Consider the following 14,533-nt stretch of genomic DNA (forward strand, 5'->3'; position numbering starts at 1 on the left):
AGGTCTCCTCTTCACTGCTCCTCACATGTTACTGAGCCCCAGCGACTTCTCATACCCAGCCTCTTCACCAACTGGACTCCCTGTTGTCAATGCTCTCCCCACCCCACCCCAACCCCACCCCCTGCCATGCTCCTTCCCCACAGCCTCTATTTAGAACATTCTAGAAGGTCTGACCATGTACTTTTCCTGTTGAGCCCTTTTAAGTGTTCCCTCAGAAGGACAGCGCAGGCCTTCACAGGGTGACAAGTGTTTAGAAAAACCTGGCACCTCAGAGTGCCCTGTCAGGCTGAAGTCTTTAAAATCCCACAAACATACAGAGCTCTGTCTGCCTGAGTCGTTAATTTTCCCCTCCGCATAGAAAGCTATGCTGTCTCCTTCTACCTAAGTAATCCTACCATAAGAGCCCATCCACCTCTGACACCACCCTACTCCACTCAGACAGTAAAAAAAAACCTGGTATGCCCATAATTCTTTGGGTTTGTCTCAACTACAACCATAGTGGACATTGTTGGCACTGACTTTTTGCCCATATGTTAATTTCTTTAGAGGTCAGGACTATGACGATTGGGCTCCAAAGATTCAAACTCCTTCTTGTGTCTGGCATACAATAGGTGCTTAATGAGCAAGGATAGAGTCTCTCTCTACAGCAATCAGAGAGCTAGAGGGTAGATAAGGAGCAGGTTCTGGAATGTTCTCTGCCACTGGCTAGCAGAGCTAGGAAATCTGGGGTTCATGGCTTAATTTCTCTGCATCTCACTTACCTCATATGTAAAATGGAGCTGGTGTGAGGACACTATTCTGTTCTGTCATGAAGATTAATAAATTAACATGTGCAAGGTGCCTTAAATAGCACCTAGTGTATACAACATGATTGGTAAATATTGAGTTCTATTACAACAGGGTAATTTATGATCCTCCTCCTCCTTCTTCCTCCTCCTCATCTCCCTCCTCCTCCTTCGAAAGTTGGAATCCTCTCATATCCCTTTATCCAGAGATAAAACTCCTGTTCATCCTGCATGTACTATCTAGTGTTTTTCCTCTTTGACACAGAGAATCTCTTGACCTGCCCTAATTCTGTGGTGGCTTGTCTTGATCTAGAGCCCTTCTGTGTCAGCTCAGGCCTGGTACTAGGGTGAGCCCACAGGCACCCATGGAACAAAAATGACCCATTTTACCCACACTCTAGTAAGAGGCAGGTAGGGGTGAAGATCTGGGTCACTGAGTAAAGAGAGAGGGATAGGAAATGGTCACATTGCTTCAGCGTGGTGATATTCTTGTCTCTCTCCCTGTGGCCTGGAATCCGGACGTAAGGCTGAGAACAGTCTCAGATGATGTAGCACCCACAGACTCAACTCCAGAGAGCGTCACACTCCACAGAGGCATGAGAAGGAATCCCGTCCTGGTCTTGTCCAAGATTCCCAGACAGTCTTGACAGGAAGACTGGACTGGGGGAAGGGCTGTCTGGCTCTCAGAGCCTCCAGAGTGTGTGAAACACAGCGCTCCCTCCCGCCAGATAAAAAAATTCATATCTGCATCCAGCTGGCCACACTGGTGCCAGGGGGAAGTATCACTTATCACAGACCTGCTCTTTGTCCATGCCACATGCTCCCTGTGTTCGGGGAGAGATGCAGTAGCCCAGCTGACTTCCCCCAATGACAGGATGCACTCTTCTGGACTGTCAAGCCATATCTGGCTCTGCCTGTGCCTCAGCACATCTACTTCCTGTCCTGGGGAGAGCTGATGATAGATTTAAGGAAATCTGGCCAGGGTACACTCAGGACCAGTGCCCAGCTGCTCAGACACCCTTGAGTCACCCTGGTTTTGAAGGGTATGTGGGTAAGAATGTGCTACAGCTGGGTATGCTGTCCTGAGGATGAGGTGTGAGGCTTTCCTGATGGGATCGGGCAACTGCAGGGCCTGAGCGAGCGCCCCACCACTTACTTACACACCAACAGTGTGTCTAGAAAAGAGTCTTGGCAATGCCAGTGAGCATTTTGGGGTAACTAAAGGAATAGATGAGCTAAAAGTTGTGGGTCTCAGCTCTACCTCTGTGGGTAACCAGCTGTCTGACAAGGGCTGAACAGTGTCCTCCATAAGACAGATGTTAAAGTCCCACCCACATGACTTAGGTTTCTATCTGCCATAAAACACCATGGCCATAAACCATGTGGAGAGAAAAGGGTTCATTTCACTTTATAGTGTACAGTCCTTCCTCAGAGGAAAGGAGGGTCAGAATTTAAGCAGAACTTGTGGAGGAATGCTGCTTACTGGTTTGCTCTTTGTGGGTGGCTCAGCTTGCTTTCTTATACAACCCAGGACCATTTGTCAAGGAATGGCACTGCCCACAATGAGCTGGGTGCTTCCACATCCATCATTAACCAAGAAAATGTCCCATAGACTTGCCTATAGGCCAATGTGATATAGACATTTTCTCAACTGAGGCCCCTACTTTCCAGGCAACCCTAGTTCTTGTTAACTTGAGAGAGAGAGAGAGAGAGAGAGAGAGAGAGAGAGAGAGAGAGAGAGAGAGAGAGAGAGAGAGAGAGAGCTAGTCAGCATACCTCACAATTTGAGGATATGGCAGGATCTGGAGAGTGGTACTTTTTTTTGTTTTGTTTGTTTTTTTGTTTTTTCGAGACAGGGTTTCTCTAAGTAGTTTTTGAGCCTTTCCTGGCTCTGGTTCTGTAGACCAGGCTGGCCTGGAACTCACAGAGAGATCTGCCTGGCTCTACCTCCCGAGTGCTGGGATTAAAGGCACGCGCCACCACTGCCCAGCTAGAGACAGGTACTTAAGGCGTAGTTTCAGTAAAATGGTATCATAGGGACTGTCCCTAACTTCAATGTGACTCTTAAGACCAGGACACAGAGGAAAGATCTAAGAAGACACAGAAAGAAAATGATTATCTTCAAGGCAAGGAGAGAGACAGGCCCTGTTGATACCTGGATCATGGACTCAAAGACGTTTTCTGTCATTTGGGCTGATAAAATCCACAGTATTTTCCACAGATGCCGAAAGAAGCCAGTAGTCTCTCTGACCGGCCCCCCCAACTTCCTCCATGCCTGCAACATGGCAGCCGCTCTCCCAAGTTTAGCTCCTCCCTCTATGTTTTACGGTCAATCCCTGATTTATTCTTTTTCTTTCCCTGGCTCATGAATAGTAGCATGGGTGTCACAGGTGACTTCAGCGCTCACCTGTGGAAGGGCATTTTCTTGTGTTCAGGGTGGGTATTAGAACTTACGTTGCTGGGAAGAGCCCTGAACTTGATTTGGCACAAATGTGACTTTCCTTTCTCCCCTCCTGCCTCTTCCTCTTCCCCCTCCCTGCTCCTCTCAGCCTTCCTCTTTTTTGTTTAATTAACATTTTTTTCATTTATTTTAGATCCCGACCACAATTTCCCCTCCCTCCTCTCTTCCCATCCCCTCCCCCGGACTCCCATCTACCCCCTCTCCACCCACGCCTCCTCTGTCTCCATTCAGAAAGGGGCGCCAGCCCACTACTTCATTCCCCACTTTCCTTTCCCATTTCTCTTTCTCCTCTTTAAAATCCTCCTTCTTGCTGGGCGGTGGTGGCGCACACCTTTAATCCCAGCACTCGGGAGGCAGAGGCAGGCGGATCTCTGTGAGTTCGAGGCCAGCCTGGGCTACCAAGTGAGTCCCAGGAAAGGTGCAAAGCTACACAGAGAAACTCTGTCTCGGAAAACCAAAAAATAAGTAAGTAAATAAATAAATAAATAAATAAATAAATAAATAAATAAATAAATAAATAAAATCCTCCTTCTTCCAATTTTCCCATTCCTCTGAGGTAGATGATATTTCCCTGGGGAGCAGAGGACTAAAGACACCTGAATTTTCCCATCATCCATAGCTCAGTGATCACCAATGCCAAGTTCCTCTCTGGGTCCATTTTGGTGTCCATCTCCCTTGTTCACAGCTGTAAGCAGCATCTCTAATGCATGGCCTACAACATGTACCTACCTTGTGGAATGTGTGCCTCTGACTCCCATGCACATGGTGGTGGTTGCTGGGGCTGTGTTCCCAATGCTCTTCCTTCAGTCACTTCTGGGTTAAGCCCTGGCCCAGTGTCCACTGTTCCTACTGGGATTCTCGTACCACCCAAGGCTTACTCTCCCCTTCCTTAGGCTGCTTCAGGTCCCATTAGCATAAGCAATACTGCATGAGTTTCTTCCCACTTGATGAATATAGAGTGTGTGCATTTTCTGAGGTTCAGTGGATTTCATTGGTCGAGGAAACAAATGAGTTATCTTCTTACCTCACACAGGCAACACTTGAGGCCTTTAACAAAGCCCTGACCTCCTGAGGCTGACTCATGGTCCAACCTCCATATGCTTTTCTGCTTGGATCTCCTGTGGGCTCAGTGGGGATGGGGGGCTGCTTGGAGACATGCTGACTCAGGAGCTCAGTGTGCAGACCCAGGGCTCTGTTTGCCTTATGAGTTTCCAGTGAACCTCATGAGCAGGTCCTTAGGGATGCCTCCTTTTAGCCATGCACTGCCTCTGAGGCAGTCAGTGCCTGGCCTAAGCCCCCAGTCTGAAGCTAAATGTCTCAATGAGGGCTCAGCCCACCATCAGACATCTCAGTGAGGGCCTGTACAACCATGGAGTATCATTGGCATGGCTCAGGTGTTAGGCTTCTCCTATCACAAGCTGGGTTTGGTCTACATCGCTATCCCTCCTTCCATTGTTCCCTAGAACCCCCGGCTCCTAGGACGAAGGCAGCATGCCATCCTTTGTCACGGCTGTACAGCAGCTGCTCACTGTTCCCCAGCCTGGAATGCCCGCTTGCTAGCGGCTGCCAACCCAAACCAGCCAGGAGCCAAGATGCAGCATGTGCCCAGCTCTTTCAGCAAGTCTGCAGGACCTCTGAGCCACAAGTGCTTCCTCCTGTGAGTAGCCCAGAGGCCAGAAACTCAGGAGACTGTTGCTCAGAGGCTCCACAATCCTCGGAGTTCCAGACTCTAGAGCCTGCCTGAGCCTTGGGCAATGTATTAGTTACTTTTCGTTTGCTGTGATAAAACACCACAGCCAAGGCAAGTTATAGGAGTTTATTTGGGCTTTCAGTTCCAGAGAAAAGAGTCGGTTGTGGTGGGGGAAGCATGATGGCAGGCATGGAGGCTGGAGTAGGAGGCTGAGGGCTCACATCTTGAACCACAAACACAAAGCAGAGAGAGCAAACTCAAAATGGCATGAGTCTTTAAAGTCTCAAAGTCTTCAAACGCCTAAGACCATGGGCCACATTTCTTTCTGCTACTTGCCTCTGTGAGAGACAGAGGAAACTGATGCCTGCCTGGCCGTGAGGAGGGCATGCCCAGGAAGTAGCAACAGCCTGTGTTGCTTCTTGTCACACAGAACTGAGACACAGAAAGATGCATTCTCCTTTCATTTTACTATCCCTGAAAGATGAGAAAGACAGGATGCATGGCCTTTTTCTTCTACCAGAAAAGGTGAAATAATTTTGTTTGGTGTGTGTGTATATATATTCCTGAATATGCATTTGCATGTGCATGTGTGCATGCATGTGTGTATGTGTGTGTATGCATGTGTGTGTGTGTGTGTGTGTGTGTGTGTGTGTCCCCTGTGGCTAACAGCAGCCATCTTGCACCCAGCCTAGATCATTGTGGCTGGAACCCAGACCCAAGGCACAGAATGAAATATTGGACAAAGACACAGATGGACCCCAAAGCAGATAGATGTTCCATAAAACCCAAGCCCAGCATCCCTGGCTGCAATCACTGAAAGGATTAGGTGGGCCTCCAGACAAGAAAGTCAAATGTGAAAGTTCATGGGTTCTGTGCATCCCCCACAGAGGCACCGTGGGTACAGGAAGTGGGGGTGTGGGCTCCAGCGTGAGAGGCACTGAGATCAGAGGACGCGAGACAGGCAAGCTTCCATCTTGATCTAGCAGAGGGGTCACAGAATGCTGTCAGACATCTTTAGAGACTCCAAGTGCTTGGAAGCAGGGGCCCAAGACCCTTTACGAGCCCGAAAAGGAGTTTCTCCTGGAGTTCGGACCCCTTTGCATTTGGTTTTTGAAGTGTAGACAGGCTGCATCTGCTGGCCACGTGGGAGCAAAGCTGACTAGGGTGGCGTTTCTGTCATCCCATTTCAGTGTCTCCTCCTTGACATTGTCCTTACCAGAGCAAACTAGCAGAACTGTAGACTTCACCTGGTGACCAGTGATGAGAGGAACTGGAGACCCCTCCTCACACCACAGCCAACCTCATGGAAGGGGCCCTGAGAGGGAGAGGGGGCTGACCCCAGGTGCCCCAGGCTGGCCACACAAGCTGAGCCTCTGTGATAAGAACACAGAAGACAAATAACAACCAACAACCATTTGCTCAGCCTCTCCCAGGTGCTGAGGACCAACTGTGTGTCAGGACCCTGGAGGCAAACGTTATCCTTTGTATGGTTAAGTCACCTAGGCTACTGTACCAAGGCCCTTGCTTTTCTGTTTCTTCCTCTCTTGTGCGTAGTGGAGAGTCCTAGGGTCCCCTATCTGTGGCTGGACTCCAGCAAGTCAACCTGAGCAAAATGACCCAGTAGCAGAGAGGGGAAATGAGAAAGACCATGGCGGAGGCAGGAGGTTAGGCGTGGTAGAAGAACAATTACCTTGCTCCTGTTAGCATCTACTTAAACCTGAAGCCCAGAGCTCCCTCCCATTGTCCCTTGGGTCCCAGGAAAGGACGGGGTGCCTGGGCCCCACAGAGCTCAACCCACCCACTGCCACTCAAGGCAGCTACCCAGATCAGCAGGCCACCAATGTGTATGCTAAACAGCCAGCCCGGGCCTGCATAGACCTGGCCCTCCGCCACTTTACTTGCAAGCAGTGCGGGCTCCCAACATGTTCAGGGGATGAATACATGACAGACAAACAGGCTGTGAGCAAATCTGATACAGATGTCAGCCTCGGGGCCTCTGGGTACCTGGTCCCGAGACTGGGTCTGGAATCTTCCATGCATCTGGCTCTGGTCAGGCCAGCCTCACTGATTGGTGGAGGAAGGCTGTCCTCTGACCTGCCTCTGGAAGCCCTTCCCCCATCCATTCTTTGGAATTTATTTATTATTTACAGCTGCTCCGGGAGGGCTGCCAGGACGCCTCCTGCCTGATTGCAGCTTCCTGCTGGTGCAGGGAGCCGGCCTGAGATAAAGTAGAAGGCCGAGCTTTGGAAGGAACAAGGGGACAGCCAAAAGCAGTCCTTCTGTGACCTGCACATGCATGGCAGGCTGGGGTGCGGGACCCAGGAATGCCCTCGGCCAGACTCCCACCTTGGGAGTGTTACCAGGACAGGGGACAAGAAGATGGAGAACATTCTGTAGACAGGGTTGGAGGAGGGGGCTACTGGGTACTTGCTCTGTGTTAAGCTTGCCTGCAACCCCCTACATACACACACTCACACACACACACACACATACACACATCATCATCATCATCATCATCATTATAATCATCACCAGGAGCCACAGGAAGGAACCAAGAGCACAGAGAACTCATGTGATTTCTCCAAGGCCACACAGCTGAAAGTGCCAGGGGGGCAGGAATTCAACCCAGTTCTCTTTGGGTAGTACTGGATCATCCATCAATCACATGGGAATGGCATCAGCTGTGATGATAGCCAGAGAATGAGCCCTGAGTCCCAAGTCCCGAGAAACTCCTAAAAGGCGAGAGGCTCTCTGGGTCTGCCTTGGGGAACTGAAGGTATGGCAAGGCTGTTCACTAGAGAACAAGATGGGGTAAAACCTGAAAGTCAAACATGGTGGACACTGGGGCAGCCATCAGGAAGCATATACTAGGAAGAGGCTGTTGGAGAATGCAGAGGAAGTGGAGATTGAAAGAGGTTATGACACCTTCCCATGGCTTGGATCAAAACCCCACTTATGTCCAGAACTTGGTACCAGAATTTATACTGGTACCTCAGGTAACTGCTCTCTGCTGTTCACACTAAAATGCATGCCAGGTATCTGTTCTCTGGGCCTCGATTTCCCCAAAGACAGAATGTTCCAGTGAGCATTTTTAAAGAAATGGCTGGGAAGTTGATGGAGACATCGGACAGCCAGTCACCCCAGGTGGAGGGCACAGAGCGGGGGTTTCCCTAGGGATGAGAAGAGGCAGGGCTCATGGGGCACAGGGAGGGAGAAGATGCCACAGCGTTGTGTTCTGTGAGTTCAGCTTGGCGGGCTAGAGATGTGGAATTCTCAGGAGCTGAGGCTGGTCCACACGGCCTGAGAAATCTCTTTCTGACTCTGCGCATTTCAGCAATGATATGTGAGGGCACCCTGATATGTGAGCCTTTAAGTTGCCCAGCACTTCTGAGTTTGCTCTGCCTGGCCACACAACACAGAGGGAGTTGTAAGATGGTCCATGGCATGGGACATGTCCATGCCTGTTGTCTGTCAAATGGCCATAAATGACTCACTGGTCCCCAGTACTTAGGGAGAGTCCTTTAATATCACCTGCCAGCACGCTGGCCTTGAGGGGTTCCAGCTACAGAAGTAATTGAATGAGTTAATGAGAAGAAAATCATAAGCTATCCAGGTGATTGACCTCATGGCTCCACACTCCTGCCCTGCTTTGCTTACGTATACTATTTTCTTCAATTCTCAAATATCAGTTCATGTGGATTGACTCCAAAGAACAAAATACCTGAATACCTGTGACTAAGGCCATGGGTTGCTGATTCATATCATGTTTGGTTCAATAAGATCATAAACTCCCAGGAACTCAGACTTTTTCTTCAGTCCCAGCCTTGCTCTTAGTACCAAAATGGCTGCTCCAGCTCCAGCCATCACATTTACACACCAGAAAGAAGATGAATAGAGAACTCTCCTTTCTTAAGAAATGAGGTCCTTTTTCAACTTCCTCTTATGTCTCACTGGCTAGAATTGGATCAGAGGCCCAATCTGAGTGAATGTCTAAATAAATCATCAGAGTTACCTTTGGGGAGCCATGTCTGTGGTGATCACAAATGACTTCTGTGGGTACAGCCACTGCTGCTCCAAACAGACAGCATCCCCTGCTAATGAGCTGCCAGGAGAGGGAAGGGAGGTGAATGCTTTGTGCACAGAATGGAGTCTTCCCACTAAGCAGGACTCGGGCAGGCAGCAGAGGGAAGGTGTCATGGGGACAGGACAGAGGAATGGTACTCAAGAGCGAAAGAGGAGCCCCTGGCAGACATTGGCTGACAACACCCAGGAGATGACCCACGCTGGCCATAATGCCAGTCTGCTCTGGTCTCTCTAGGATGCAGGAAGAGGAGAATGCAGAGGGGAAGCTGAGGCGGGAGGCTAAACAGTTCCCCGTGGGGAGCTTCTGGGACTTCATGATGTGGATCTGGATCCTCAGAAGATTCTCTGCTCCCTTCTCTTTGTCATGCAAACACGAGATTTCTTTGACTAGGTCCAAGGCCAGGACCAAGGCCAGGAGCCCCATCCCACCAAGAATAAGAAATATCCAAAGACACAGAAGGCAGGCTAACGGACTGAGGATCATGGCTGAAGAACCAGCTGAGAGAGGAACTGCCCCCAGCGTCCGTGGCCCTGAGGAGCAGTGCAGACCCTGCTGATAGCTGGCACCTTCAGGCATGTCAGTGGTAAATTCTTGTCATTTCTGGGTGGAGTAAGAGCCTTGCTTGCAGCTGAGTCAGAGGTACGAGAGACAGTGAAGAAAGGCTAGCCCATGGGAAGAGGGCAGTGAGACAGAAGGGGAGCTCCCCCGCCCCCCCACAGCCCTTGCAAAGCCCCCACACTGTCTCCATCATCCCCACCTCCAGCCTGCATCCTCTGGCTTCCTCCCTCCTGCTCCGGGAACCTGATCCTTCCAGGAACAAGGAGGACAAGGCTGGGTGAGAATTCACTCCCCATGTGGAGTCAGTCCTGGGACTTTCCCTTTAAGAGCTGTCAGAGCAGGGAGGCTGGCCAAGCTGGGCTGGAGGTGGGGACAGAGGGAAGAAAAAGACAGAGGGAGAGAAGCAGGAAAAGTTTTTTTAGAGGAAAATGCAGGGCTCTAGTCTGTTGGCCTGACGTCAGATGTCGCTTTCATAAACCCCCCCGGGGGCTGAGGAAGGCTCTCCGCTGCTCTGATGGGCCAGCCCAGTCCTGGCCCAGCTCCCTGGAGAGGCATCTGCATCTTCTGGGCTGAAAGGTAGCTCCTGTGCCGCTGACTTCCAGGCATGAGGTGGCTCCTGCCCTGGACGCTGGCAGCTGTGGCAGCCCTGGTGGCGGGCAACGTCCTGGCCACGGTGAGTCCTGCCTGGAAAGGATCAGTGAGGGGGATCTGATCCCTTCCCGCCTGGTGCTGAGGCCAAGGGACTGGGGGTCAAGGCAAGATGGGTTGGAATGGTGGACAGATAGGGAGAGAGTGGCTGGTATCAGAAGAAGCTGGTGGGGTGGGAGCAGAAAGAGCACCCTTCAAGAGATCCAGCCTGCTTGCTTCTCTTTTCATACAAGAACACTCAACAAAACAGAGGGTTGGGGAATCAGCACCCCGGACTGACTGTGTGATCTGGGGTAGATCACTCACCCATTCAGAGCAGCATAAAAAGAGGGGGTTGTTGGGGGCATCCAGAGCCTGTGAGTTTGAAAATCCCAGGACTCTGAGCATCAGCGCTCCCAAGAGGAGAGGTGCAGGGAAAGCTAGTTGGGAAGGAGCATGCCTGCTTTCAGCAAATTCCCTCTGAGCAAGCCGCATTTGGGTGTTTTCGAGCTGCAACGGTTGACACCTTGAGTTCCTGCGGCCCTCCATGGTTTGTCCAGTGAGTATGTTCCTGTCCTGCCATCCCCAGAAGGCATCTGGAAGCTTCTCTCCCACCTGGGTCCAGAGGGAGGGACAGAAGTTTGCACCCTCAAGAGCCAAGGGAAGGAGACACGTGGCAAAGTAGGGAAGCCTGCTGGAGCAGAGCAGGGGCGGGAGAGGGGAGGGGTGGACAAGAGGGCAAGCTGGTGGGGCAGTGATGTGGGTGGCTGGGCAGAGGGGAGGCAGCCTGGGGCAGCAGGGTGAGCCTCAGCCCCACTGAGTCTGAGTCCCACATGAGGGCCAAAACTGTGGGAGTTGCAGGGCTATTGTTATGGAATTATGCCAAGGATTTCTTTGAGGGGCTAACATGCCTATTCATGATTGAGGAGACTTGGAGTGAGGGTTCAGCTACCTTCCTGTGGGCACACAGGCTCAGTCCGTTTCCAGTGAAGCTCAGAACTAGACCTGGCTGGGACTGGGTAAAAGGCACCTTGAGGTGTTGCATGCAGAGAATGAACCTGTCCGGTGAGTTTGCACCCAAGTCCTCTAGCCCTGGCATGGTGCTTATTGGTGCCAGCACTTAACCCTACAAAAACAAACAAACAAACAAACAAACAAACAAACAAGCAGCTCTATTCACAAAGGACAGCCAGAAAGAAGCAGGGGTTTGGAGTGACTTGGGATTTGCCTGGGGTCAGGATGAGTAAGTGGCCAGGGTCACAGCCAGTCACTGGGGCACATCCTCACCTCTCAGTCCTCCCAGCATTTCCTACTTCTGGAGCCCAGGAAGGAAGGAACTAGGCCTGCCTCTGCCTCAGGACTGGCTGTGACCGAGTATAAGCCTACAGGTGGCGGGGCCTGGGAGGGCCGGGTGTGGATGGAGAATTGGTAAGAGGACAGTCAGAGTCAGGGTGAGGGGATGAGAGGAAAGGCTCATGGTCAGGCCTCACTGGGGCCTGCTCACTCGCCACTAAAGCTGCCGTGGCCGGGGGACAGTGGGGAACAGAATCAGGGCTTTTCAGGGGATCTCAGCAGAGAGATCCAGAGTCCGGAGGGGATGCTTTCAGCAAAAGCTCCCAGGCTACCCACCCCATCCTCTTAGTGGACTCGAGGCCTTTTAGTACAAAGGTCTGGGTTCCCAGGATGCCCTCAAAACCCCTATCCACTGACACAGTACCCTTGACGGTAAAAAGCTGGGCTCTGCCCAGAAGACCAAATTCCACACATGGCATCCTCCAGAACTAATACAGAAAGGGAGTTCAAGTCCAGCAAGGGGCCTGCGGGCCCCATGGAAAGAATGACTCGCATTGGCCGTATGGAAGGGAAAAGTATGTGGGAAATGAGAATTGCCAAGGAGACTTTGAGGAAGTGGGCCGGGAGGGAGAGGCTGTCTGATGTGCACGCAGCTCAATGGGCTGTTGGCAGGAGGGGGAGGCCAGCTGGGGAGGGGGCCATCCAAAGTGAGGGAGGCAGATCCTGAGCTCAGATGCCAAGCCTGGTGCGTATGGCAGTGCTGTGGTTGACACTCAGTGTGAGGAACAGTTTATTTTTATCTCGTTTCTTTTTCTTGGACAAGTGTTGAGTGCCCACCTGCTAAGAGGTAGGGGATAGGGTATGTGAGTCTTCCCTGTGGGAGCCCATTCTCGGGTTCCTCGTGGCTTTACCCAGCAGGTCCGCATAGAGGATGATTAGGACCACGGGCCTGAGTGCAGGTGTCTGAGATGGTCTGCACTTGGCTGTGCTGGGGGAGGAGGTCTTTTGCTCCACCCCTTGGCGTCTCTATAAAAACCCTGGGGCAGAGACAGTTGGGGCCCGTTGGAAAAGGTTTCAGGCTCTCTCAAGGCTATCCTTATTTTCTATCTGTTTATCTCCGCAAGATTCTCTGCAATAAATCCTTCTATCTAATATTTCCTGCTGCTCACACTCAAGAAAACTCTGGGGAACTGTGGGGGTGGTTGGGTAAACGCCCCACACTTCCCAAAGTCTGTGTCCCTGTTAATACCCACCCATGTGTCATGCCTGTACAGCGAGAGAAGTACTAAACTCGGTACCCCCAACATCTAGTGATTCTCAGCGTCTCTGAAATTCCTGTCATAATAATAAGAAAATGCAACCAACCTCCTTTGTAGACTCAAAAGCTGAAGCTCAGGGAGGGTAGATAAATTGCCCAAGGCCACACAGCTAACAGTCTGTGGATATGACATTTGAATGTAGGAGCAGCCTTCTTCAATGAAGCCTTACACTGTTCTGAGTCCTTGCCCAGAAATGGGATACATGTGGACTAGACCCCAACGGAGCTGGAGGTTGGAGAGGCTGGAGGTTGGTGAGGCTGGAGGTTGGAGACATCCACACATGTGTTGGAATGAGAGATGAGAGAGAACAAGGCAAGGTCTTCCAGGATAAACAGGTTGGGACGCAGTTCTGCAATTGGCTGAATCTTCTCTCCCTGTTCGTGTGTGCTGGCTGTTCACACAATTGTGTGTGTGTGTGTGTGTGTGTGTGTGTGTGTGTGTGTGTGTAAGGGAAAGACGTGGGGAAGCGGGGGAGGAGGAAGAATTCATTGTTTAGATAGGGAATACAAACTCATCCTCTATTCCCAGAACCTATGACAGAATCCCAGAGACCTGGGTGTGTGATGAAATCTGCCCTCTAAATGAGAAATCAAGTGGGACCCACAGTCTCGACAGACCTAGGCACAGTACAGCCTGTGAGTCAGCAGCCCCACCCACTCCCACCCCCAGATTGGAGCCCTGCAGTGTCTTTAAGTCCCCACCTAGCTCAGTCCTACCACAGGGCTTGTCATGGAGCTGCAGAAAGGCTGCTGACAGTCAGTTTGCCCCCCTGGGTATGGCATTTGTCCAGGGATGGATCTCAGGAGGGCTACCCCATACCAATCTTGACAGACACGTGCCCCACCTGTGGGTTGGGCAGACCTCCGGTCCTTTGACAAACCCACACACCACACAACACAGGGTTTAGTGACAGCTCTGTCTACAACTGAACAGGGACCTTCCAAGGCTGCTTGGGACCTGGTGCAGACACCAACTCTAAAACCTACTGTGATGCCTCACTATCTCCCAGAGACCACAAGACTCTCCCCCAAATGATTCCACCGAGAGCAGGGAAGGAGCCACACCACAGCTAGACTACCACAGATATAGAAGCCACTCGGGGTTGGGAGGGTGTCTGTAAGGCCTCAGAGTTACGCTTTGGCATGTGAGCTCTTAGGGGCAGTGTACTACAGATGCCCCACTTGCCAGCTATAGGAGGATAAGAGGCCCAGCCACTGAGTTCTGGCACACAGCTTTAGCCTCCCTGTATACCAACACATTGGAGCATTGCCCACTGAGAAGGCAGTGTGTGCTGGGGGTCCAGGGCCTCACTGCCCTTTGCAGCCCCTGTCCCAGCCACTGGGTCCCTGAAACCCTGATGAGTGGTCCATTGGATTGCAGACCTCAGTGGAGATAATTCATGGTAGCAGACTCTCTAATTCCTACCCTGACTCCTGTTGATAGGATATGTTTAGACTGTGTTTTGGGTTCAACAAAACATACAATTGAAGTCAATTTCACCTACTTCTGGTTCCTTTTGATATAGCTACTAGAAATTCTGTCTGTGGCTGACAAATGGACACAAAGGTGCAATGTTTGGTGAGGAGGGGTCATTTGGGGGAGGAGGGTTCTGAGCCGGGCTTGCAAGCTGAATCTCTTGGGGGAAGGTGTCCCTGATGCAGAACTGTCCCTTTGAAGGGGGAAATGTCCCTTTAAACGTTCACACTAGATTCCAGG

The 14,533-nt window shown here is 51.2% G+C and overlaps 1 protein-coding gene across 1 annotated transcript in view; it reads left to right on the forward strand.

Annotated features, from left to right (window-relative positions):
• Positions 1-9,996: 9,996 nt before the first annotated feature.
• The window catches only part of Ccn4 (cellular communication network factor 4), a 31,755-nt gene continuing 27,218 nt past the window's right edge, over positions 9,997-14,533 (forward strand). Inside the window, exon 1 of the mRNA XM_052747931.1 lies at positions 9,997-10,251. Within this exon, the coding sequence (XP_052603891.1) occupies positions 10,183-10,251 (69 nt within the window). The 5' untranslated portion in view covers positions 9,997-10,182. The remainder of the gene's footprint in view (positions 10,252-14,533) is intronic.

This window comes from Peromyscus californicus, unplaced genomic scaffold (genome assembly GCF_007827085.1).
Source record: "Peromyscus californicus insignis strain IS unplaced genomic scaffold, ASM782708v3 Scaffold_20__1_contigs__length_68692818, whole genome shotgun sequence".
Lineage (NCBI taxonomy): Eukaryota > Metazoa > Chordata > Mammalia > Rodentia > Cricetidae > Peromyscus > Peromyscus californicus.